This window comes from Neophocaena asiaeorientalis, unplaced genomic scaffold (assembly GCF_003031525.2).
Source record: "Neophocaena asiaeorientalis asiaeorientalis breed wild unplaced genomic scaffold, Neophocaena_asiaeorientalis_V1.1 scaffold90, whole genome shotgun sequence".
Taxonomy (NCBI): domain Eukaryota; kingdom Metazoa; phylum Chordata; class Mammalia; order Artiodactyla; family Phocoenidae; genus Neophocaena; species Neophocaena asiaeorientalis.
Genome location: NW_020172445.1, coordinates 2,029,921 through 2,054,719, shown reverse-complemented (window position 1 = coordinate 2,054,719; position 24,799 = coordinate 2,029,921). Strand labels below are relative to the sequence as shown.

General features: G+C 44.2%; 2 protein-coding genes across 2 annotated transcripts in view; both read left to right on the top strand.

Annotated features, from left to right (window-relative positions):
• Window positions 1-11,022, top strand: part of LOC112392032 (CKLF-like MARVEL transmembrane domain-containing protein 1) — a 25,406-nt gene extending 14,384 nt beyond the window's left edge. The window contains exons 3-4 of the mRNA XM_024733575.1: window positions 8,879-8,977; window positions 10,564-11,022. Of these exons, the coding sequence (XP_024589343.1) occupies window positions 8,879-8,977; window positions 10,564-10,851 (387 nt within the window). The 3' untranslated portion in view covers window positions 10,852-11,022. The remainder of the gene's footprint in view (window positions 1-8,878; window positions 8,978-10,563) is intronic.
• Window positions 11,023-11,429: 407 nt separating this feature from the next.
• Window positions 11,430-23,263, top strand: LOC112391475 (CKLF-like MARVEL transmembrane domain-containing protein 2). The gene is made up of 4 exons (XM_024732841.1): window positions 11,430-11,660; window positions 11,799-11,957; window positions 22,439-22,540; window positions 23,030-23,263. The coding sequence occupies exons 1-4, from the start codon at window positions 11,430-11,432 to the stop codon at window positions 23,261-23,263; spliced, it is 726 nt and encodes a 241-aa protein (XP_024588609.1).
• Window positions 23,264-24,799: the final 1,536 nt, after the last annotated feature.

Sequence of the window (24,799 nt, the reverse complement as noted above, 5' to 3'; positions counted from 1 at the left end):
TGGGGCGCGACGCTGGTTCCCCGGGGAGAGCCGGCCGCCGCCGTGCAGGCTCAGAGCCGAGGGGCCCGTCAGACACCACCAGGCCCGGGGGTCCACCATGAATCCTGAAGACGACAACGCACGTTCGGGGGACTCGAAATCCGGGGGGCCTCCCTCCCGCTCAGTAAACGTCGCCCGTGCGGCGCATCCCGAGCGCTCGGCGCCATCCACAAGCTCGGTGCGGGACACAAGCGCGGCGCCCTCAGCATCCCGAGGGCGCACTGCACCCACACTCAAGCCCACTGCACAACCCGCGCTCCCCAGCCAGCGGGAGAAGAAGGCCATACAAAAGCGTGCTGAGGGCCGCGCCAAAGTCCCGCCCAAATTCAGGGACAGCCTCAAGCGTTTTCTCTTCTCGCCCACTGGAATCTTGAAGATCATTAGGCTGGTGAGCAGAGAGAGCTGATGGCCCGCTGGGCGGATGCAAGGGCGGATGCAGGCCGGCTTCGGCCTCAGGGAGTGAGTGATTCCCAGGGGCGCCGCCTGGGGGAAACTTCCCTAATTCCCTTTGCCGGTCCACATCGTTTCGCCTCCCCTTTTTTCCTCCTCTCCCTTTGCTCCTGCCACACACTCTACCCTTGCTACTAAATTTGGCACGCTTCCCTCCACCCCTCACTTTTATATTCCTCAGGTTTCCCCTCACAAAGGGAACTAGGGAAGCAATGGAGATAATAACAGAAATGTGTACATTAGCAAACAAGAATAATAGACTTGACCAATAAAGTTGATAAACCACTGGCCAATATAACAGGAAAAAATGGGGTAAATGAGGACGTATATTTAAAGTTAGAAACCAGAAAGGGAAAATAATGCAAACCCCGAAGAAACTGAAAGGATTCACAAGAGCACTTTGCAAAACAAATAAATGTGAATAATTGGATCAAAGAGGTGGGGAATGAGTATCTTTCAGAAATGTGTCAGGCCCAGACTTTTTCACAGGTTAACTCTTTTCAAACCTTCATGGGATGCAGTTCTGATACTATTCAAACTTTTTCAAAGAATAGAGAAAGAAGAAACATTTCTGAGCTATTTTTACAAAGTCAGTGTAACACTGATATCAAAACCTGACCAAGTTCAGAAAAAGAAAACTAAATAGAAATCTCACTTGTATCAAAGCAGCAGTATTAATATATTAACAGAAAATGCTCATCAGTGCTTCTTCAAAACACACCATGAAGAAGAAACATAAGGATGATTCAATATTAGGACTCTATTAAACTAATCCACCATATGTAAAAGAAAAAATTAGGACACTATCAAATAGGGTACAGAACACATTTGACAAAATTCAACATTCATCTCTGAGTGAAAAAAAAGTGAACAAGGGAAGAAGAGAGAGACCAGTTAAATAGGAATACACAGATATTTCACTGACATTATAAAAATAAACCCAAAAGTCAGCATCATATATAATTAAACCTCAGAAGTATTCCCATTAAAATGAGGAACAAAGAGGATGCCCACTAGTCACCACAATCAGACAGGAAAAAGGAATAAGTATGAATATTTGAAAAGAAGAGGCAAAATGTATCATTTCTTACAGCTGATATGATCAAAGATCTAAAAAATAAAATCAACTGGGAAACAATTTAGAACAAGATAAATTCTACTAACTCATTAGTAGAAATGAGCAAACAAGAACTGAAAATAGAAGAAAATATTTCTCTTTGCAATAGCAATCAAGATGACAAAATACCTAAGATTAAATGAAATAAATTTGAAAGACCTATATGAAGAAAACTTTAGAACTCTACTGAGAGATATTTTAAAAACCACTAAAATAACTGGAAAGATATACTTTGTTCTTAAAGAGTTAAGACTAAATTTTGTAATCTTTCCATATTATAAGTTAAAGGAAATCCCAATTAAAATACCAACAGGCTTAGCTTCGGGAACTTGACCAAGACAAAAATGAGAAACATAAACAACCTGAGAATGAGTCCGAAAGGGGGACTAAGTCAGACAATAATACAACATAAAATGAGTTGCTTATAATTTCAGAAGCACTAGAAAAGAAATCAGCAACTCAATAGAAGAAAAGAGTTTCAAAAGCATCCCGAATACACACGAAAATTTAGTATATGATAAAGGTTGGATTTCAGATCAGTGGTGTTTCCCAACAGATGATGTTGGGATAATCAACAGCTGTTCAGAAAGAAAGAAAGCTGGGACTCTACCTCACTCTTTCTATCAAAATCAATATATATTTACTTTACTTGACCTGTATATACACAATTCTTTCTGGTATGAAATATACACTGTTAACAGTGATTACTTTTAAGGAGATAGACTAGGGTTGGGATGAGGGAGGAGAAGGAAGCTTCTGTACTGTGTGCAATTTTTGTCTGTGTTATTTCATTTCTTAAACATGTAAGGAATTTTTAAAATAATATATATGTGCAAAACAATACAGGCAATTGCAATATAATCAGATTTACAGTCTGATCATTTATTATTTTATTTTGTTTTTTAATAGCTCATTTGCATTAAAACAAATCCTGTTTCTTTTACTGCAGGGCCTTCTCATAGGGGCACTAGTTTGTTTCATCATTGCTGAAGCCCAGGAGTCCTATATAGCAATCACAGTCCTGGAAACCTGCATCGTTCTTTTTTTCATTCTAATATATATGCTAACGCTTCACCACTCGATGACTTATTTACATTGGTCCTTACTTGTAAGTGTTCATTTTCATAATTTTCATATAAGCTTTGCCCTCAGCCCCACAGTAAAGGCTCTCTTCAAGGGAGCACAACAGAGAGATCTCTCTGGACAAGGACATAGCTGAGCTATGACAGAGTGTCACCCTAATCCCAGAGAGGAAACTAGCCTAAAGCTCAGAAGGATTCCTTGAACCCCTCCAACTATAGGACAACCAACACACACACCTGCTTCCATCTCATTACGGCCCTAAACACGCGGTACTTTGCAGCTGGTCCCAAAGAAAATTTTACTCAGTGTATTCAGTAGTGTATTGCTTGTAAAACGGCACGTGCTTCTTCTACTTGTCAAACAGCACCCTCTCTAACAGATTACAAACGTCCCTCCGAAAAAGCATGTTTCTACAACATGGCTAAGTGGCAGAAAACTGTCACGTGTGCCCTGAAAGAGTGCAAGAGTCAAACTTTTCATGTGTCAAGTGTCCAGCTTTTCCAAAGGGGTGCCGTATGGTGGAGTATTCAGGAAAAGACACTGCATGGCCTTCTTCAATAGCTTTTTCCAGAATTTCATACTCTTTACCAACTGAAAAATTCCCAAAGCTAATTCCTCAGGTCTCAGAAAAATCCTTTTCATTCCAGACTCTGAGGCTCTGTATCCTCACAGACTGGAGAGGAAGCATAGTTTTGTCCAGATACAGACATGGACCCAGTTCCTGGCCCTGCCACCTTACTAGCTGTGAGAACTTTAGCCTCAGTTTCCCCATCCTGGAAATTCAGAGAAGGAAAAGTGTGATGATAAGAGCTGTCTATAGGGGTCCTGTAACATTTAAATGTGTTTAAAGCAAAGATCACAAAAGGCTTGCCACAAAGTAAATATATTCGCTACAAAGTGTGGGTCAGACCCCCTGAGGCAGTTGGGTGGCTTTTACCCTTTTATCTTTTGCACCGTGAACCGTCCTAACTCCGAGCCCATGCCTCTTCCACATCATACATTTTTATGGAACCTTTTTTAAACTGTAAGGTAGGATTGGTTGCTATTGAACTAAAACTCAAAATACTTTCTCCAAGCACCTGAGGGATTTTCTGGAAAGGCTGCTGAGCTCTCTCTGTCCCACAGAGTGCTGAGCAGCAGAAAGCACAGGAAGCAATCTCTGAGCAGCTTTAATTGGACACGTGGAAGACCCTCTCAGTTCCGGAGAGCTACAACCATGGAGAGGTTTCTGAGCGGAAACTAAAATCTCTGTCCATGGAAGTTTTCAAGAGCAGAAGGTAAAATAACTGTTTTTGAGCACATGCCACGCACCAGATACTTCTTCATATAGATTACCTCATTTAATCCTCACAACAACCCAGTGAGGTTGTGGTCGTCCCCCATTCCCCTTTAACAGATGAGAAAACTGGATTAAAGAGACTGTGTTGCCCGTGGTTGTATCTAGGCACATGGAAACTCAGATTTGAGCCCAGGTCTGTCTGACTCTAAAGCCCAGACTTTTTCCAGACTTTATGCCCTATAACCTTGTGCTGGTTTATCTTCACCCTCCCTACATCTTTGTCTTCCTCATATTCTCAAAATCTTACCTTCTCTGAATCCTCTCCCATTTTCTCATGGTTTCCTTAAAATGTGCGACGAACGGTGAATTGATTTTCCTGGAGTGGAGGGCAGGGTACAAGCCTTTAGGGGTCGCGACAGCAGCTGTGGTCAGGAGGACCGGAGCCCTCTAAAGGTCCACGGCCATAAACCTGGAGAGAGCCTCAAGGCCCCGTGCTTTGCTGGAGGGTCCAGGGGGAGCATCCAGGAAGAGTCTCAGGGAGAGGCAGGAGCCAGGGTCTCCTAAGCATGAAGCAGGTGCTACGAGAGGAGCTGTTCCCACAGTCACGGGCAGCTCAGGCCAGCTTGTGGAGAGCTGCAGACCTCTGGGCGACTCTGGTAAAGCCAGGCCCCCTTTTGCTACCTCTGTCCTTGGGGGAGAGCATCCTCTTTTCTTTGGATAGCTATGGGAGCCCAGAGCGTGATACAAAGCCCCTGCCTTTTTCTTGTTTCTGTCCTCCAGGGTGTGGCCAGCTTTCCTCACCCCACCTGTGGTGGGGTTACTGTCTTTATTGCTAGATTTCATTATCAACTTTACCCACCCTAGTCTTATGTCACCAATCTGTGTACCCAAGAAAAGTATGAAGTATAATTATTGTCTTCTGAATAGCCCATATTTTCAACACTTCTACACTGTAAAGAAGGCATTTCCCCATACAGTCCGAGAAACTGAGTTCTGGTCAAGCTGATGTCTTTTCCAATAGAAAGCAATCTAGAAAAAAGAACATAATAAACATATTTAACTAGAACTCTATTGAAGGGATGATTCCAAAACTACCAGCAATATCTTTACATTTATAAGTAAAAGGTATCAGCTTCAGAATGTCCCCTTCAGATTCTGGTGATGACTGATCAGGTTCTGCCATGTGTTTGGAGAACTCCAAGGCACAAATACCGCATAATGTTTATTGTATATACATCCTTCTTACAGATACCACATTTTGTGAAACAAAGTGTAAATGTTTGACTTCTTCCTAATATTCAGTGATTTAAAAAAAAAAAGGATTCACCATCAAAGCATCTTTTTCTTTCCCAATTTTAATTCTATACAATTTTGTTTATCTCAGGGAATGGTTTGGGGGCTTTACAGAAAAATAATAGTCAAGTCACAAACCCATCTCTCACTGTGTCAGAGGCAGCTACTTGAGTCAATAAGGTATTTAGTCAAAGGGAGAAAAAAAAGGTGATGAGTAAGGATGACATTTATGGGGAAACCAGAAGTGCTTTCGCACATGGCAAGACTCAGCTGTAGTTTTACCCCATCTGGGAGAACGTATCTTTCTCTTTGTCAAAGATGAGGCCAACCAGAGGGTCTGTGTCTAAGGCAAAAGGGAGGGGGTGTTAGTCAGGAGAAGACCCTTGGGCTCTCAAGTCAGACTGAGGAGGGTCATAGCCACTTACTGGCTGAGCAACCCTAGGCAAGTTGCTTACCCATCTGTAAATTGGGGATAATGAGAGTTTGTTGTGAGAATCAAATGAGATCACATATGAACACCTTGGCACCGTATGTGACAGATAGTAAGTGCTCAAGATATGTGAGCTACAATGGAAATGGTAGGTACAAAGAAAGCATTACTTCCAAGGGACAGTTCAGAAGAGCACTTCCTTGCAGGTAAGGACCACAGTAAACTATAATGTCCAATGGTCCAGCGAGGAGATGGAATTCCGACAGGGAGTCAACAATTGGCTAGGGAGGCCGAGTCTGCATTTGTTTTGTTACTGTCATCATTATTCGTGTGCATTCATCCAAATTCTCAATGATCTAGACTGCAGTTAGTTAATTTTTAATTTTATAAGTTTACACTCCGCTTGGGTCCTTGTTCACATCTTTTGATATCTTGGTTTACACAATCCTCAGATCCTATGCTTCCTGCAAAGCTGAAAACCATTGTACCTGCCCCAGTGTGGGCAGACCTCTCACTCAGCCTACAGAACCCAACTGGAGCTGACTTCCAACCCTCACCAGCCCTGCACCACGTGCCCCCTCCACTGTTACTCACCAGGCGCCCAAATAACAGACATTAGTGCCTCTCCAAGAGGCAAGTCCCATTCCACAACAGGGCTCCTTGCTCAACAGTCTCAACAGGAAGAACACCTGAAGTTCACAGAAAAGTTTACTATCTTGAAGGCAGATATCAGGAAACTACACTTTGATGCATTCCCACTACACCTCATGTGATGCTTTCAGATTCATTGTGCCATTTAATCCTCAGATGAATGCAATGAATCCCAATCATTATCCCCATATTAAAAATTAGCTATTGTAAAGCAATTATACTCCAATAAAGATGTTAAAAAAATTAGCCTGTTGGGGGAACTCCCTGGTGGTCCAGTGGTTAAGACTCCACACTTCCACTGCAGGGGGCACAGATTCATTCACTGGTCAGGGAACTAAGATCCTAGCCTGTTGGCACAGAGGGATGATAAAACACGCCCCAGGTCATACATCTAGGAATTGGCAGGCCAATTATTTGTCCTTATTTGTCCCATACCATTTTGACCCTCCATTACCCATTCCACAGAAAATGCCAAAGATGGTTGCTGCACTTCCAACCTTGGGGGATAGATCATTTCCACCTTATTTGGGTGTCCCTGATGGGAGGCAATAGTGAGTTGAGTTCTGACTCCACTCCTTGGCAGATACTCAATCATAGTCAATTTAATGAACTTCTCTAAGCCTCTGTTACATCTTCTTAAAATGGGGATCCTAGCCATACTGACTTTGGAGGGTGTTTGTGAGGGTTAAATGAGCTCGGCACGCTGAGGAGTTCCACTTAGACCCATTATGATCAGACAGCAGGGCTCTTTGCTGTGTTTGAGCAAGTGCACCGGACAAGCTGACACTACCAAGTCATGCCACCAAGACGTAAAAACTTAAAATGTTCAGATTGGTTACCTGGGCCGTATGGAGGTTAAAGGACCCCGGGGTTTTACTCATCCTCCAACACTGGTGCCACTGACTCAGTGAGTACCTTCTCTTTCATTATCACTGTGCTACCAAAGCCCAGGCTCTGCTTATCCTCAGGAGTGTGCCCCCTCCCACTCATCCTCATCCTTTATTTAGCACATGAAGAAACAGATTGGGCCAGCATTTGAAGAACCCAGTATCAATGTCCAAAAAGAACACAGATAGCCTATAGATGTCAGGGCAGACTCAATTCTGGCCATGTTTTAGGAAAGAGAGAAAGTCACTTTCACTCCAGAACATCAGGCTAGCTCCTCAGATGGGTTCCTGCTTCTTGGGACGTGGGACCCTAAAGAATAAATATGATCCAACTTCCAAAGTATCGGTTCTGCTGATTTGCAGATTTGGAAGTAGAATTAAATCAGTAAAGTGTTCATCTAAATTTTTGTTTTTATATTAAAACAAATGTATTATGGAATAGATGGCAGAATTTACATTAATTGAAAATACAAAACTTCAATAAGAGCACATTTATGGAGGGTCAATATGGGTGAGGCCCCTAGACCTCTAGGGTTTTTTCTTGCCCATTTTCCTATGACTTTTAAAAAGTCTGATGGAAAAGTTGTCAGCTTTTTTTTTTTTTTAAGAGTGTTCTTTAATTAAGTTAAACCCATTTCTGCTGACGATTCTATCCAGAACCTTATAATCACATAAACTCATGTCTCTGGAAGATATAAGAGTTATGCTGCTGAGAGTTCCTCTTAATATTAATCAAATGGAAAGTTTATTTTGGATTTTTTTTTTTTGTTTTTTAAATAGATCTTTACTGGAGTATAATTGCTTCACAATACTGTGTTAGTTTCTGTTGCATAACAAAGTGAATCAGCCATATGCATACCCATGTCCCCATATCCCCTCCCTATTGAGCCTCCCTCCCACCCTCCCTATCCCACCCCTCTACGTCATTGCAAAGCACCAAGCCGATCTCCCTGTGCTATGCGGCTGCTTCCCACTAGCTATCTATTTTACATTTGGTAGTGTATATACGTCGATGCCACTCTCACTTCGCCCCCCTCCCACCCCAAGTCCTCAAGTCCATTCTCTGTGTCTACCTCTTTATTCCTGCCCTGCAACGAGGTTCATCAGAACCTTTTTTTTTTTTTTAGATACAATATATATGTGTTAGCATATGGTATTTGTTTTTCTCTTTCTGACTTACTTCACTCTGTATGACAGTCTCTAGATCCATCCACATCTCTACAAATGACCTAATTTCGTTCCTTTTTATGGCTGAGTAATATACCATTGTACATATGTACCACAGCTTCTTTATCCATTCGTCTATTGATGGGCATTTAGGTTGCTTCCATGTCCTGGCTATTGTAAATAGTGCTGCAATGAACATTGTGGTACATGTCTCTTTTTGAATTATGGTTTTCTCAGGGTATATGCCCATTAGTGGGATTGCTGGGTCATATGGTATTTCTATTTTTAGTTTTTTAAGGAACCTCCATACTGTTCTCCATAGTGGCTGTATCAATTTACATTCCCACCAACAGTGTAGGAGGGTTCCTCAAAGGGAAAGTTTTTAAAAGGCATCCATCCTTAGATGGGTAACTGACCAATTTAAATATTTTATAAAATTACATTTTCATGTGAAGTTGACAATTTTCAATTCTGTATTGCAGGATCTTATCAACAGTTTCATTACTGCTGTGTTCCTTTTCGTAGTTGCCATCTTGGCGATGGAAGAAAAGGAAAGAAGTCATTTATTCTGCGTTGAAGGGGTAAGTAGAGGCCTTCATGACTCCATTTAAGATCAGTATTTCAAGACTCTTTGGAAAAGGGAAACTGGCAGACTATCATTATTTCATTTATAGAACACCATCCCCACCACCACCCTTTCTCTTTCTTGTGCTGACTTCTTCAAAAGATTTGAAGTTGCACAAACTCTAAGCTCATTCTCCAAATAGGTACAAAAACAAATCTACAGAACCTCTTTTGAAAATCATACACACTATTTTTTTAAATGTTGCAACAAGATGTTCTTTTTTTTTTTTTAAGATGTTCTTATCTATAAATAGGATTTTGACTTTTCCGGACTAGAAAATTATACTTTAAATCACAAGAAAAAAATGATTGTAGAAAAGAAAAAGTGCATTGTCAAAAGTGAGCGACTCAGCCTGGTTGAGGAAGGAAAAGAAGTTCCCACACCAGGCTAGGCACGTTCTGTTTTAATCTTTATAACTCTCATTTTTACAGATACGGGAACTGAGGTTAAATACCTTACCCTGGCTCACAAGGCTGGGACAAATCCTCATCATATGAAGACCACAAGAAATGGCAGATTAAATGCTTGGAAGATACGGGGTGTGGAATGGGGTGGTGAGACTTTGATTCAAGAAGTTAAGCTATGGGAACAGAAATTAATCCAGAAAAAAAAAAGTTTAAGTTCTTTGAATTCATTCTATGATCAGTAAATATTTGTCGATCCCATTGGACTGCGCCTGAGCTCAGTGTTGGAGATAGAGTCCCTTCCCCCTTAGGGAGCTCACAGATTAGCTAGAGCAAGACCTATCTAGGAAAAGTTCATGAAGGCAGCCAGGGATTAAGTGACCGTAAAGAGAAACATACAAGGCAGACAGGAGCTGGGGAGCACTTGGAATCTAGGGTGTTGTAGCCTGCTGACCCCCATCTGCTAACTCAGCCACCAAGCCTTCTCCTACCTGCCAGGAGCTCCCACGCCCTGGTCTCCATCAATCCTTACCTGGATGGCAGGGGCTGCTACCACCCTCCACTGGTCTCCCTGCCGCCAGCCTGGTTCGCTTTCCATTCACCTTGCGACAAGTGGGCTTTCTGAATCTGGAACCTCCCCTCCCCTCTTGATGAAGTCCCAGATCCTGCACCTCCCCAGCCTCAACTCTGCCCCCACCCTCACCGGCTCCATACGTCTCAGCCACACCAGATTCCTTGGAGACCCCTGTCCAGTACCTGGAGTTCTCCTCCCAGTTGGTCCCCTTGGAAACTCCTTCCTGCCTTTTCAAACATAGCCCAAGAGTCCTTTCCACTGAGGGGCCTTCTCAGGACCCCACAGCCACCCGGAGCCTCCTAGGATCAGTGCCCTACTCTCATCCTGGTGCCTCAGACCTTAGGCAAGGCCGTCACTGGCAGAAAAGACCATTTCCAAAAACCCTTTCTCTGGGAATGCCAGAATGGGCTGCAGCAGCCAACTGGGCAGACACCAGGAAGGTAGTGGAGGGTCAAAGGGGGACAGGAGGCCGCACGCCCGCCGCCCGGATAGGGAGGACAGGCTGCTAAGAAGCTGCAGAATAACCCCGTCTTTCCTTCCCGCATATGGTCTTGTGTCTGACAGTCCCTGTGTCTCACAGCGGCAATCGCGTGTCTCATCGATGCGACTGTGGTCACCAAGACGATGAGGAATACCATGAAAAAAGCTCTGGGAATCGAAACCAAAACCAGTGCCTCCCCCGCCCAGGAACCCATCTCACCCTCAAGGGTACCCCCAAGGGGAAGCCCAAGGGCACCTACAAGGGCAACCATGAAGCAACGCGGCCTGTCGGAGCCACCCTCGGAAGCACCCTCCCGGGCACCGTCGCGGGCACCTTCACAAGCACCATCGTCTTCTCCCTCCCGCCGCTGAGCTCGCACGCTGTCACCCATTTCAGCCCACATGTGATGGTAAAATCAGGGCTGCTAAACCCGGAACACTTCTGCTTGCTCGTGCTGCCTTGTGTAAAAGTCGCGTTACATTTTCAGGCGAGTGCCAATGCGCCCGCGGGGCTCTGGGCGCGACCGCCCCAGGAGGCCACAGTTTCAGCCAACCCGACCCGAAGGCGGGAGCAGCGGCTACAGCCCCCGGCAGCCCCCAGAGGCCTCGCGTGGGGAGTGCTCCGCGTGGGGAGCGCTCCGCGTGGAGTTGGGACCACCACCGGAGCCGGCGTGGGGGCGGGGGCTCCCGCGCAGGGTCTGGGCGTCCGCGGACACTCGAGGCGCTTGCTGCCGGGCGCGGGGGCGCGTCTGGACGGAGAGGAGTCGCGTGCGGAGACTAGGTGCGCGTCGAGAGCGCGCTAAGCGCTGGCCTTCGCTCGTCCTTCCCGGCCGTTGGCTGAGCGCGGCCTCTAAGCAGGTCGGTGGGCATTCGGCTCGCTCAAAGGCCAGGCCTGGCAGGGAACAGCAAAAATTGGGCAGGCCGTGAGAAGCTGAGAACTCCACGGCAACATGGCTGACAAAGGCAAAAAGGGCAAACGCAAGGCCGCACCAGCCCCGGCCCCGGCCCCGGCCCCGGGCCCGGCCACCGCAGCCGCAGCCGCAGCCGCGCCGGGGGCGGCCCCTCCTCCGGGCGATGAAGTGGGAACGAGGAAGGGGCGTCGCCGTTACACGTGGGAATTCAAGGACAGCAATAGAGAGTTCTGGCTTATGGGGTACGCTGAGGTCAAGCTCATTATCTTGGTAAGTGGGCCCGTATCCCTGGGTGGGGCTGGGGGGTGCAGGGAGTGCCCAAAGACGGGCAGAGGGAGGAGCGGGCTCCCCGAGGCCTCCTCTGGCCCGAGCCGTCTGCCGTGGCTCAAAGGACATGTCTCCCAGCAGGGCTGCCTAATAGGTTCACTGATGATGTTCAAGGGGACCATTGTGCACCCCAACCTGACACTCATCATCACCATGGAGTTGTCCATCCTCATCTTCTTCATCATTATCTACACCTTCGCCATCCAGAGATACGCGCGCTTCATCCTGTGGCCCATTTCTGTAAGTGAGGGGCGGTGGGGAGTGCCTGAGCCTGGTGTGCGTTCACGCGTGTATCCTGGCACCTGGAAAGTGACTGAACAGAGAGATACGCCTCATCTCCCTTATTTGTGCTCCGGGCATGGGCTCAGACCTTCCAGTGGGGCCAGAGCAGGGGCAGCTGAAGTTAGGTAGAAAAGGCTTCCAGAAAGCCCAGCTTGGGGGTGGAGGGCCTCTTTCCTACCTGGTGGTCAAAGGAAGGAGTCTTTGCCTTCCTGAGGCTTTGCTCTCCTTGGGAGCAGGGGAGGTGTAGCAACCAGCGGTTCCTTCCAACCCCTGTGCCAGCTCACACTTGACTGGAAAGACCACTCTGACGGTACCCCATCCCCAGAATTCAAAGAAAAAAATCAGTAATATAAAATGAGAATTAAAAAAAAAAAAAGTCACATCTAAAGCAGCCTCAGATCTCCAGTGACTATCCCTGCAAGGGATGTTAAGCCCAGAAGGATGTTCAGCCCGAAGCAGTCATCCACTGGAATGGGACTGAGCTGGGTAAGTTACCACCCACTTCCAGACTCTGTTTCCTCATCTGTAACATGAAGACAGTAATAATCTTGTGTGAGATTGTTCCTTAGGAGTAAAAGTAAAGCCCTTGATGCTGTGCCTGAAGACTCATGGACTTGAATCCCTGCCCATTACCTCTGTAATCACAAAGCTTACCTACCTAACTCCCAACTAACCCAAGGTCCCTTGTTCATTGCACATTCACAGCATGCCTCCAGAGCCTGTGCTCACTGTTTCACTCACTTTATACATGAAATGGGTTCAGAATGGCTAAGTAACTTGCCCCCAGGTAAATCAGGCAGTAAGTGGCAGAAAAAGGATTCAAACCCAGCTTTATCAGTAGAGTCTTGAGTCCCTAACTACACTCTGTCCTGCCTACTTATTAAAAGTTATTAGGGTCCAAGGATCCATAGGTCTCAGTGGGATAGATGAGGACTCCCAGTATCAGGAGAAAGGAAAAGAGGGCCATATAAGACTCCTGGGAGATGGATAAGCAGAGGACAAAGTGAAGGGACAGGCAGAGGACACATTCCCAGCCAAGGTGCTTGAGAAGATACTTTTAGTTCCAGCAAGATGAAAAATCATTGAACCCTGAAAATCCTCCTGCTGTTCTTACCTAAAACTACTAGGGGAAATGTAAACACTATTGCTTTAACTGAATGGCTGAGCTGGCAAAAAAAAGAAGAGGAAACACAGAGGTGCTAGAAATGGAAAACAGGAGCAGTGACAAATCAGCTGCTTCAGTGTGGGTGGAAATGACCCACGAGATACTATCCCAGGAACCTAGAATATGGATTCTCATATACTCTCCAGTTAGGAGTTGAGGCCTTGGTCCCAAGCAAAGTGGGAATTTAGAACTGAGAATCCTGCATAAGGCCAGTACCCTGCAAAGACTGCACCCTAAGGGAAAAGACAGAGAGGATACCTTTCACCCACACAGAGGAACAAGAAAGCATGTTCATCTCTGCCCGAGTTTTGAGTGGGGAAAAGCAAAAAAAGACCACCTTGAGAAATACAAACCTTGAGCCTACACTTTGTACAGATTTGGTTTCAGTTTTTCCTACCTTCAGCCTAGAAACCTTCATGTAGCTTAGAAAATGTAGTGCCTGGGAACTGGCATAAAAATCGATCCCAATTTGATGGTATTCTGAAGAAATCCATGGGACTCCTGAAAAACAAATGCAAAATCATAATCAAAGCATAAAGAGATTCTCACAGGACAGATATGGGTGGGTGGGGTGGTGTACAAAACTCAACTCACAGTTCAAAACTACAAAACACCTGATTTTTAAATGCCCATGACTAAGAATCAAGAACCAGCAAAAATAAGAAATGGGAGGATTAGAACCCTGAAAATATGAGATAATAAAAGAACTGTCTGGGCTTCCCTGGTGGCGCAGTGGTTGAGAGTCCGCCTGCCGATGCAGGGGACACGGGTTCGTGCCCCGGTCCGGGAGGATCCCACATGCCGCGGAGCGGCTGGGCCCGTGAGCCATGGCCGCTGAGCCTGTGCGTCCGGAGCCTGTGCTCCGCAACGGGAGAGGCCACAACAGTGAGAGGCCCACGTACCGCAAAAAAAAAAAAAAAAAAAAGAACTGTCTGAAAATAATTTAAGATACACTTAAATTATAAAGACATAAATAAAAGCCCTAAGAAAAGAATAAGACATTATTAGGATGGAACAGACAGATTTTTTTTTAAGTACAAGATACAATGTCTAGAATTGAACATATAGTTATTGAAATAAAAATGTCAATAAATGGGTTAAAAAGCATATCAGACAAAAGCTGGGGAAGTAATGAGCTGAAGGATGTGGGGAAATTACCCAGATTATAGTACTGACAGATAAAGAGAGAAAATATGAAAGAGAGAAGTTGAAACACAGAATATGGAATGAGAAAGTTCATCATAAGCCTAATAGGAGTTCCAGAAGAAGACACACAAGATAATAGAGAAGAAATATTCAAAGTGATAGTGACTGAGAACCTGCCAGATTTAATAAGAGTGACATCACTAAAAACGGCAGAGTAGGGAACTCCAAATCTCTGTCCTTCCACTAAAGCAATGATTAGGTTCTCAAAAACTGTCAGAATCGACTTTTTCAGAACTCTGGAATCTAATTCAAAACAAAATAAAACAGGAGAATGCTCAATGAAGAAAGAGGCTGTTGAATTTTGGTAAGAGAATGTTGTAGCATTTTACTTAACCTGCCTGCCATCCCTTAATCCCCAGCTGGTCAGTGGCCATGAAGACAGCCCACATTCCTGGCCACATTCCTTGCTGGTGGCAGACGGAACAATAAAAACCTTGTTCCTGGGCTTCCCTGGTGGCGCAGTGGTTGAGAATCCGCCTGCCGATGCAGGGGACACGGGTTCATTCCCCGGTCCGGGAAGATCCCGCATGCCGCGGAGCGGCTAGGCCCGTGAACCGTGGCCGCTGAGCCTGTGCGTCCGGAGCCTGTGCTCCACGACAGGAGAGGCCACAGCAGTGAGAGGCCCACGTACCGCAAAAAAACACAAAAAAACCTTGTTCCCAAAGAATTAGAGTTGTGTGCTTGACCTGTCTGGTGGCTCCCTGAGGGATTAGCCAGGGACTTGCCTTTGTTTCACCTGCCTCAGAGTTTTCTCAGGGCTGAAGCAGTCTCCTAGATAGCATTTGTTAAAGCATTGAAAGGCGTATATACTAACCATAGCCACCCGGGGCAAGGTTTCCCAAGAAGTAGGCAGACCAGAAGTTTGGGAAGCAGATGCTTGGGAGAATAAGAGCTTTGAAAAGCTCCCACCTATACCAGGGAATCTAGAAGGACTGCACGTGCCCAAAGCTGGACACATGCCCAGAAAAAAACCCTAAGCTTTCACCTTTGGCTGACCTTTAGGCCCTGCACAAGCAGCAAGTAAAAACTAAGAGCTCTAAACATCCTGGAGACGTGTTGAAGGAGTGCCCCAACACAAAGGCAATCTGCAAAGACTTGTTTCCAAATATTTAAGGAAATCTCCATCAAATCACTACCTGACCATTAAGCTAGTGAAAAACAAAGACTTCAGGGGCCACACAAGAGAAAGAATAGTCTTTCAAAACATAGTTTAGGAAAAATTATTAAACATACAAGTGACTTTAACTCACAACAAGCAACAACAACAAACTCTGGGGAGGAGAGGCAATATGATTTCCAGAGTAACTATATTATAATATTCAAAATGTACAGTTTTCAAAGAATTATAAGGCACACAAAGAAAGAAGTATGGCCCATTCACAGGAAAAAATTATTAATAGAGACTGTCCTTGAGGAAGCCCAGATATTAGACTTACTGGACAAAGACTTTAAATCAACTGTCTCTAAAATGCTCAAAGAACTAAAGGAAACCAGGAGAACAATTCATGAACAAATACAGAATGTCAGTAAAGAGAAGTTTAAAAAGAAACCAAATAGAAATTCTGGAGCTGAAAAGTAATATAACTGAAGTGAAAAATTCACTAGAGTTGTTTAACAGCAGATTTGAGCAGGCAGAAGAATGAATCAGTGAACCTGAAGACAGGTCAATTGAGATTATTCAGTCTGAGGAACAGAAAGAAAAAAAGAATGAAGGAAAAAAATGAAAAGAGCCTAAGACACCCATGGGACACCATCAAGCATACTAACATAGGCAGAGTCCCAAAAGAAGAGAGAGAGAAAGGAACAGAAAGAATATTCAAAGAAATAATGGCCAAAAAACTTTCCAAATTTGGTAAAAGACAGGAGTCTACACATCCAAAAAACACCAAGTAGAATAAACTCAAAGTGATCCACACTGAGACACATTATAATAACTGTCCAAAGACAAGGAGAAAGTCTTGAAAGTTGTAAGAGAGAAGCAACTTATCTTGTACAAGGGACACTTGATAAGATTAACAGCCAATTTCTCATCAGACACCATGGAGGCCTGAAGGAGTGGAATGATGTGCTTAAAGTCCTTAAAGGAAAACAAACTGTCCACCAAGAAGTCTATCTTTTAAATTTGCTATCTGTTATGAGTTGAATTATGTACCCCCCAAATATGTTGATGTCCTAACTCCCAGTATCTGTGAATATGACCTTATTTGGAAATAAGCTCTTTGCAGATGGTCAAGTAAAGATGAGGTTATCAGAGCGGAGATAGAGTTGTAAAGAGGACAACATGCCAGTCCTGAAAATGGAGAAAAGACAGTCTCTTCAATAAGTGGTGCTGGGGAAACAGGACAGCTACATGTAAAAGAATGAAATTAGAACACTCCCTAACACCATACACAAAAATAAACTCAAAATGGATTAGAGACCTAAATGTAAGACCGGACAATATAAAACTCTTAGAGGAAAACATAGGAAGAACACTCTTTGACATAAATCACAGCAAGATCTTTTTTGATCCACCTCCTAGAGTAATGGAAATAAAAACAAAAGTAAACAAATGGGACCTAATGAAACTTAAAATCTTTTGCAAAGCAAAGGAAACTACAAACATGATGAAAAGACAACCCTCAGAATGGGAGAAAATATTTGCAAATGAAGCAACTGACAAAGGATTAATCTCCAAAATATATAAACAGCTCATGTAACTCAATATTAAAAAAACAAACAACCCAATCCAAAAATGGGCAGAAGACCTAAATAGACATTTCTCCAAAGAAGACATACAGATGGCCAAGAAGCACATGTAAAGCTGCTCAACATCACTCATTATTAGAGAAATGCAAATCAAAACTACAATGAAGTATCACCTCACACCAGTTAGAATGGGCATCCTCAGAAAATCTACAAACAACAAATGCTGGAGAGGGTGTGGAGAAAAGGGAACCCTCTTGCACTGTTGGTGGGAGTGTAAATTGATACAGCCACTATGGAGAACAGTATGGCGGTTCCTTAAAAAACTAAAAATAGAATTACCATATGACCCAGCAATCCCACTACTGGGCATATACCCAGAGAAAACAATAATTCAAAAAGACACATGCACCCCAAAGTTCACTGCAGCACTATTTACAACAGCCAGGACATGGAAGCAACCTAAATGTCCATTGACAGAAGAATGGATAAAGAAGATGTGGTACATATATACAATGGAATATTACTCAGCCAATTTATTACAGCGAAATTGGGTCATTTGTAGAGACGTGGATGGACCTAGAGACTGTCATACAGAGTGAAGTGAGTCAGAAAGAGTAAAACAAATATCGTATATTAACGCATATACATGGAACCTAGAAAAATGATACAGATGAACCAGTTTGCAGGGCAGAAATTGAGACACAGATGTAGAGAACAAATGTATGGACACCAAGGGGGGAAAGTGGGGCGAGGAGGGGCCTTGGGGTGGTGATGGTGGTGGGATGAATTGGGAGATTGGGATTGACATGTATACACTAATAAGTCTAAAATGGATAACTAATAAGAACCTGCTGTATAAAAAAATAAATAAAATTTTTTTAAAAAGAGGTACCAAAACAAAACAAAACAACAACAAAAAAAAGGAATTAAGAAAGCAATGTCAAAGAGTTAAAATTAATAAAATAGGAAACAAAGATTCATAGTGATGACTAATAAAACCAAAATCTAATTCTTTGAAAAGACTAATAAAGTAGATAAACCATAAGAAAAAAAGAGAACAAAGAAAAATATTAGTATAAAGAAGAGGTTTTAAAGATCACAGGGAAAATACGAACTTTTATGCCAATAAATTATAATATGATAATATCCCAGAAAAACATATGATGTACAAAAATTGACTCAAAAAGAAATAGAAAAACAGGGTATAAAATAATCCATCCATGTTTTCATCTGGCACTTGTTTCATTTTTTACATTTAAATCTTTTATTTGGAGTCATTTTGGTATATGGTGTGAACCATGGCTCCAGCTTTGTATCCTGATGGCTCTCCAGCTGTTCCACCCTATCACTCAGTTTATTCATTTACTGAATAGTACAACTTCCCCCACTGATTTGAAATGGCATTTTTGTTAAATGCTAATATCCCATACGTGGGACTTCCTTGGCAGTCCAGTGGTTAAGAATCCACGCTTCCACTGCAGGGGGCACTGGTTTGATCCCTGGTTGGAGAACCAAAATCCCCCATGCCACGTCGTGTGGCCAAAAAAAAATAAAAGAATAAAATCCCATATGCAGTTCATTTCTAGATTCATATTCAGTTCCACTTGTCTGTCCCTTTTTCTCTTAAAAAAAGGGGGGGCGGTTATAATATGTTGTACCATCTGGTAAAGCTTTGATCTTAAAACCAGACATAGTAAGGAAAGTAAACTATAGGCCTATATTATTTGAATACAGCCATAAAAATTCTCAATAAAATACTAGCAAACTAAATCAAGCAATATATAAGCAAGCAATGCATCAGGATCAAGCAGGGCATCTGCAAGGAATGTAAAGGTGGTTTTGTCTCAAAATTCTGTTAACATAATTCACCATCTTTTATTTAAAGGAGAAAACCATTTAATCATCTCATAAGCTGTAGGAAAACTATTTAGTAATATTCAATACTAATTTTTGGAAGACTCTTGGCAAACTAGGAAAAAAGGGAACCTCCTTAACTTAATAACAGAAAACCACCCAAACCTAAAATGAACATTGCATTTCATGGTAAAATGTTAGAAGCGTTTCCTTAGAGATGCCTATTATCCCCACTTCTATTTGACATTGTGCTAAAGATCTTAGTACAATGTGACAAGAAAAACAAAGGGTATATGGATTGGGAAGGAGAAAAAAACTAGCATTACTCCCTGATAATATGATTCTCTACACAGAGAATCTAAGAATCTACAGTCAAATTACTAGAACTGATTGAGTTCCACAAGGTTACAAAAAACAAAAATAGTGTTCCTGAATACCAGCAACAAATAATGAGAAAATATGGCTTTTCAAAGAAACCATTTAAAACAGCAACAGAAACTACAGGTGTCTGAGAATACACCCGTTCAAAGATTGTAAAACTTTACATAGAGATTATGACATTTTGTTAATGGACATAGAAGAAAAATCTAAGTAAGAGAAGAAATATACCACATTCACAGATGTGAAGAGCTACTATCATAAAGATGTCAATTTCATTCCCAAGCAATCTCCACATTAAATGAAATTTTATAACAGAGGTTGTTTGTGGAACTTTGCAAGGTGATTCTAAAATTCTTATGGGGCTTCCCTGGTGGCGCAGTGGCTGAGAATCTGCCTGCCAATGCAGGGGACACGGGTTCGAGCCCTGGTCTGGGAAGACCCCACATGCCGCGGAGCAACTGGACCCGTGAGCCACAACTGAGCCTGCGCGTCTGGAGCCTGTGCTCCGCAACAAGAGAGGCCGCCATAGTGAGAGGCCCGCGCACCGCGATGAAGAATGGACCCCGCTCACCGCAACTAGAGAAAGCCCTCGCACAGAAACGAAGACCGAACACAGCTAAAAATAAATAAATAAATGTATTTTTAAAATAAATAAATAAAATTCTTATGGAAGAATGAAAAGAATTATAAGGATGGACTCACCCAACGACATATTGGAATTACTTATAAAGCTTTGGTACTAGCTCAGGGGTTGACAAAGACTAATGGACTGAATGTTTGTGTACCCCCAAAATTCATATGCTGAAATCCTAATCCCCAGTGTGGCTATACTTGCCTATGGGGCCTCCAGAGTGGTAATTAAGATTAAATGAGATCCTAAGGGTCTGATAGGATTAACGTCCCTATAAAAAAAGACAACAGAGACCTCCCTCCCCCTTCCTCTCCCCTATCCCTCCCCCTACCTCCTCTCCATGGAAAGGCCATATGAGAAAATGGTGAGAAGGCACCCAGGCAAACCAGGAAGAGAGTCCTCGCCAGAAACTGAATTTGCTGGCGCCTTGATCATGGACTTCTGGCTTCCAGAACTGTGGGAAAATAAATGTCTTGTTTAAGCCACGCAGTCTGTGGCATTTTGTTATGGCAGCCTGAGCAGACTAATACAGGAATAAAAAAGAGAACCCAGAAATAGACCTACATACATATGGCAACTTGGCATATGACAGAGGTGGCATAACACAGCTGAATGGAGTATTTAATAAATGTTCTTGGGACCATGAGAAAGAGAGAGAAAGAGAAACTATGCATACCATTAAAATTAAAACTTTACAACAGAAGACATCATAAACAAAATTTTTAAAACAAGCCAATAGAAAAATGGGGTAAGGGATATGAATAGACAGGAAACCCAACTGCCTAAAACGTTTTTAAAAATGCTTCATTAGTAACCAGCGATCAGAAAATTAAAACAACAATGAGGTACCATTTCGATTCACCAGATGGGCAGAAATAAATGAGCATGGTAATCCTGGGCTTTGGCAAGGACATGGGAAACAGGAGTCCCTATACCTTTGCGGGCATGAGTGGACACTGGCACAAGCCCTTTAGAGAGAAACTTGGCAATACCTCAACAAGGAAAAGATGTGCATGGGAGGCACAGACAAGAGTGTTCACTGCAGGCACAGTTGGCAATAATAATTTCCTAAAAGGGAGAAACACCCTAATGTCTCCAGTTTGGTTTATTCATACATCAGCTAAAATCAAAGAATTCAATCTCATTAATCTCAATCTCATATATTTCTCAAAATGGGTAAATCTCAAAAAAAGGTTTTTTCAAGTTTAAAAAGTTTAAAAAGCATGTGCTATAAGATATATCTTTTTATTTAAATTTTTGAAACACAAAATAGTATATATTGTTTATGAATATATAATATGGAGGAAAATACTACTGTGTACTTGGGAAGACTACCCATAGACTTGGAACACATGCAGAAGGCAGGGAAAGGGATGGAATGGTAAGACTGTAGCTCATTCCACAAAGTTTTTTTGTTTATGGTTTGTTTTTGTTTTGAGAGCCCTGAGGCAAATATTGCAAGACATTAACATCTGTTTAATCTCAGTGGGTCACGGCTGGTGGAGGTGGGATTGGGGATGGGATGTTCTATTATTTTCTGTATGAAGTGTGTTAAAATCCAAAATGAGGAGGAAAAGAAAAGGCCTGAGACAAAGTGGCCAGGGAAGTACAACCCCCAGAAAATGGCATCAGAGAAATCAAGGGGAAAGATGGGTGTCACCCAGCACTGCAGAGTCAGCTGCTGCCCATGGGATTAAGAGGATGCGCAAGCTCTGGGCCAGCATCACCCCAGGAGTGATGGGGGAGGAAGCCGGCTTGCTGTGGCCATGGTTTGGCCAACTTTGAGTTAAGTTTGGCTGTGCCAGGGAGTGACAGTGGGTGGTATTTGAGGGGAAGGCAGCATGGGAGGCAGCCCTTTTGCCCAGTCTGGGAACATCTGGACCTTGTCAGTATAGGGTAAAGGAAACGAATATGGAGCTAGGGCAGGACTGTGGCCGCAAGGGACGGGAAGGAGAGTGGATGATGGAGGAAGTGACATGGCCTTGCAAAGGCGGGGTGGGGGGGAGGGGGGGTCGGTGTCTAAGAAGTAAGGTGGGGGAAGGGATGAGTAGGGGGCGAAGAGGCAGCTGCCAGGCTCCCAGTGAAGGACCAGAGTCCAACAGAACCTCCTGCCAGCAACACAGCCCACCCTGGATTCAGAAAGAGGAGCTGGCCTTCAGAGTAGAAAGATGTTGTGAGGTGGTACCCAAGCGGGACATCAATTAGTTGGAGAGTCATGCATTTATTTAAGTGGGGGGAAAACATAGCCACCAAATGTGTGATTTCACAGACGGGATGGTAGCCGAGGCAGCCCGTAAAGGCAGTTAAGCATCCTGGATTTTGTGTCTCAACTCAAAGAGTCCAGCTGGTAGGCCACAGATATGTCCACCTAGCCCAGTAAATATTCATCTTCCTATATATATTTTTTAAATCAGGCAGAAGTTTGAAAACCATTTCCTTTGGAGGAAGCTAGGCCAGGTCTGGTGTTGACGGGGCCTCATCTCTAAGGCCGACTCATCTCTCCCATGCTTTCAGGACCTTCTCAATGACCTGTTCTCCAGTACTTTCCTCGTGGGGGCCGCCATCTTTGCCGTGAAAATTCAGCAAACCATGCCAATGCGCTACATTTATGGTGTGGTGAGTCTTTCATGTTGGGCTATTTACTTGTTCAGAAATCACCTCATTTGGAGAATGGTTATTTCCCCCTAAGGAAAAGGGTCTCTTTTCACAAAATCTTAGGATCCAAGCAAAGTTTAAAGGTAAATTGGGTCAACGTTTCCGGGGGAGAAGCCATTGAAAGGAAGATGATGTCCAGGAGCCCACCCAGCTAAGAGCTTCCCCCCAGAAGCTTGCCTGCCGGCCCCAGAGTGAAGGGCCCCACCCAGGCGGGGTCCAAAGAGGGAAAGAAAATGTGGTGAGGTGACTGGCTACAGGGATGGGGATCAGAATCGGGGAGCTGAGGCCAGGGAGGGGCAAACCCAAAGTCTCTCTGGGGTCTGGCAGTTTGAGGGGTCAAGGGGAGGGGTTAAACAGCACCTACGGACAATCACAAGCCACAAGCCGGGAAGGAACTGTGACCGCTTTGGAAGGAAAAGCACAAGTAACGAGGATTCTTTTGTTTCCCAGATCCTTATCGGTGTGGCTGCACTTTTTGCTTTAATAGATGCTTGTCTTCAAAAGAAACACTTCAAAGTCAAGAATGTCAAAATGCATGTGCCGATTCCTTTGGGAAAGGATAAAGAGGGCAAAAAGCCAAAGGAAGGAGAAAAACCAGGGGAAGCAGGCGAGGGGAGGGCAGCGGTACCGCCGCAACCACCGTCACCTGCCAAGGGGTCACCTGCCAAGGGCGGCAAGAAGTGAGGCCGAGGCGCCTGGGGTTGGAATTGGCCATGTATCTTACCGCAAAACATGTTTCCACTGTCTAACTTGTCTTTTCTCTAGAATGGTCTTCTTTTCCATTTCAACGACTCTACCTTTGCTTGGAAAAGAAATTTCTCCTTAAATGAATTTTAAAAGCTTAAAGTTGACGTAAACGTTATTTTGTTCATTCAACAAGAGTAGCCGAAGGTTTTGGCGCAGAGGGCGAGGCTGGAGCGGGGCCTCTGGAGGTGTTCGCGGGGCATGGAGGGTTTGGGGGAACAGAAGCGTGGGTGATACCAGCTGTCAACACCGACCAGGCAAAGGGGCCAAAGGAAAACGAGAGACTGGAAAAGAAAAGGCTGCATTTTGTTCACATTGACGTTTTCATGTTACATTTCTATACATTTCAAGAACAGGGGAAAACAGACATATCACTCTCCAGGGTCTCTGCACAGACAGGAAATAGAAAGCAAGAAGCATTGGCACAAAACAGTTAGAAACCTCTGGAAGTCGTGTTGCTCTCCTGGTGTCAAAATGTCAGGAAATCCAGACCAAGCAAAAAATAAGATTTTCAAGGTCAACATAAAAAGAACCTGATTTCTTAGTACTTGAAAACATAACTAAAGCACAAGTGCCTGGAAGGAGATGAAGATGGCAGAGGAGGAGGACGCTGAGCTCACCTCCCCCTAGGAATACATCAAACCTACATCTACTGGTGGAGCAATTCTCACTGAAAACAAGTTGGACACTGGCAAAAGACTCTTACACAACCAAAGCTGTAAAGATAGATCCATACAGAGTTGGGTAGAAGGGAAGAGAAGCGAACAGGTTGGGACCTATACCCCTGGGAAGGGACACAGAAGAGGAGGGGGATTACACAGGCTCAGAGATCCTCCCTGGGGAGTGAGCAGTTCAAACCACATATGGGAACACCCCACCCCCGGACTCTGACACCAGGAGTCTCCTTAGCTGGTTTGAAAACTACTGAGACTAACAGGAAGGGTGTAAGAAACCTAGACTCGGCTCGTGAAGAGCATACATCTGCTTCCTTACTCCCGAGAGCAAGACAGAGGAAGCAGATTGAAATTGCCCAGAGCTCTAGCCAGTTTCCCACAACTGCCCCTGCGTGTGCCCCAGTCCACGACGAGCGCCTGCTCCAGCCTCTCTTGCTTCAGCACTCCTCCCCTCTGGGGTGAAGGTGTCAATACTGGGATGGAGGAGAGTGTGCACTTAGAGGGAACCTGAACTTCAGGGCTTCTGCTCTAGTACCTTGGGACCCTCCCCGACCCTGCATAGGGCGGTGTCAGCCACTGAGCAGAGAAGCAGTGGCTCACACCAGGCTCTGGCTCTAGCTCCTTCATCTCCTGCTCCACCTCCGACCTCCCAGCCCCATCTCCAGCTGTGTGTGACAGCTGCCAGCACACCCTGGGGAAAGACGTGACCCATGCTCATTTCAAATCCCGCTTTCCCACCAAAGCCACTGGGCACACGTAGTCTGCATAGGGAGGCTCCCACACAAGGACACCCCTTCAAGAC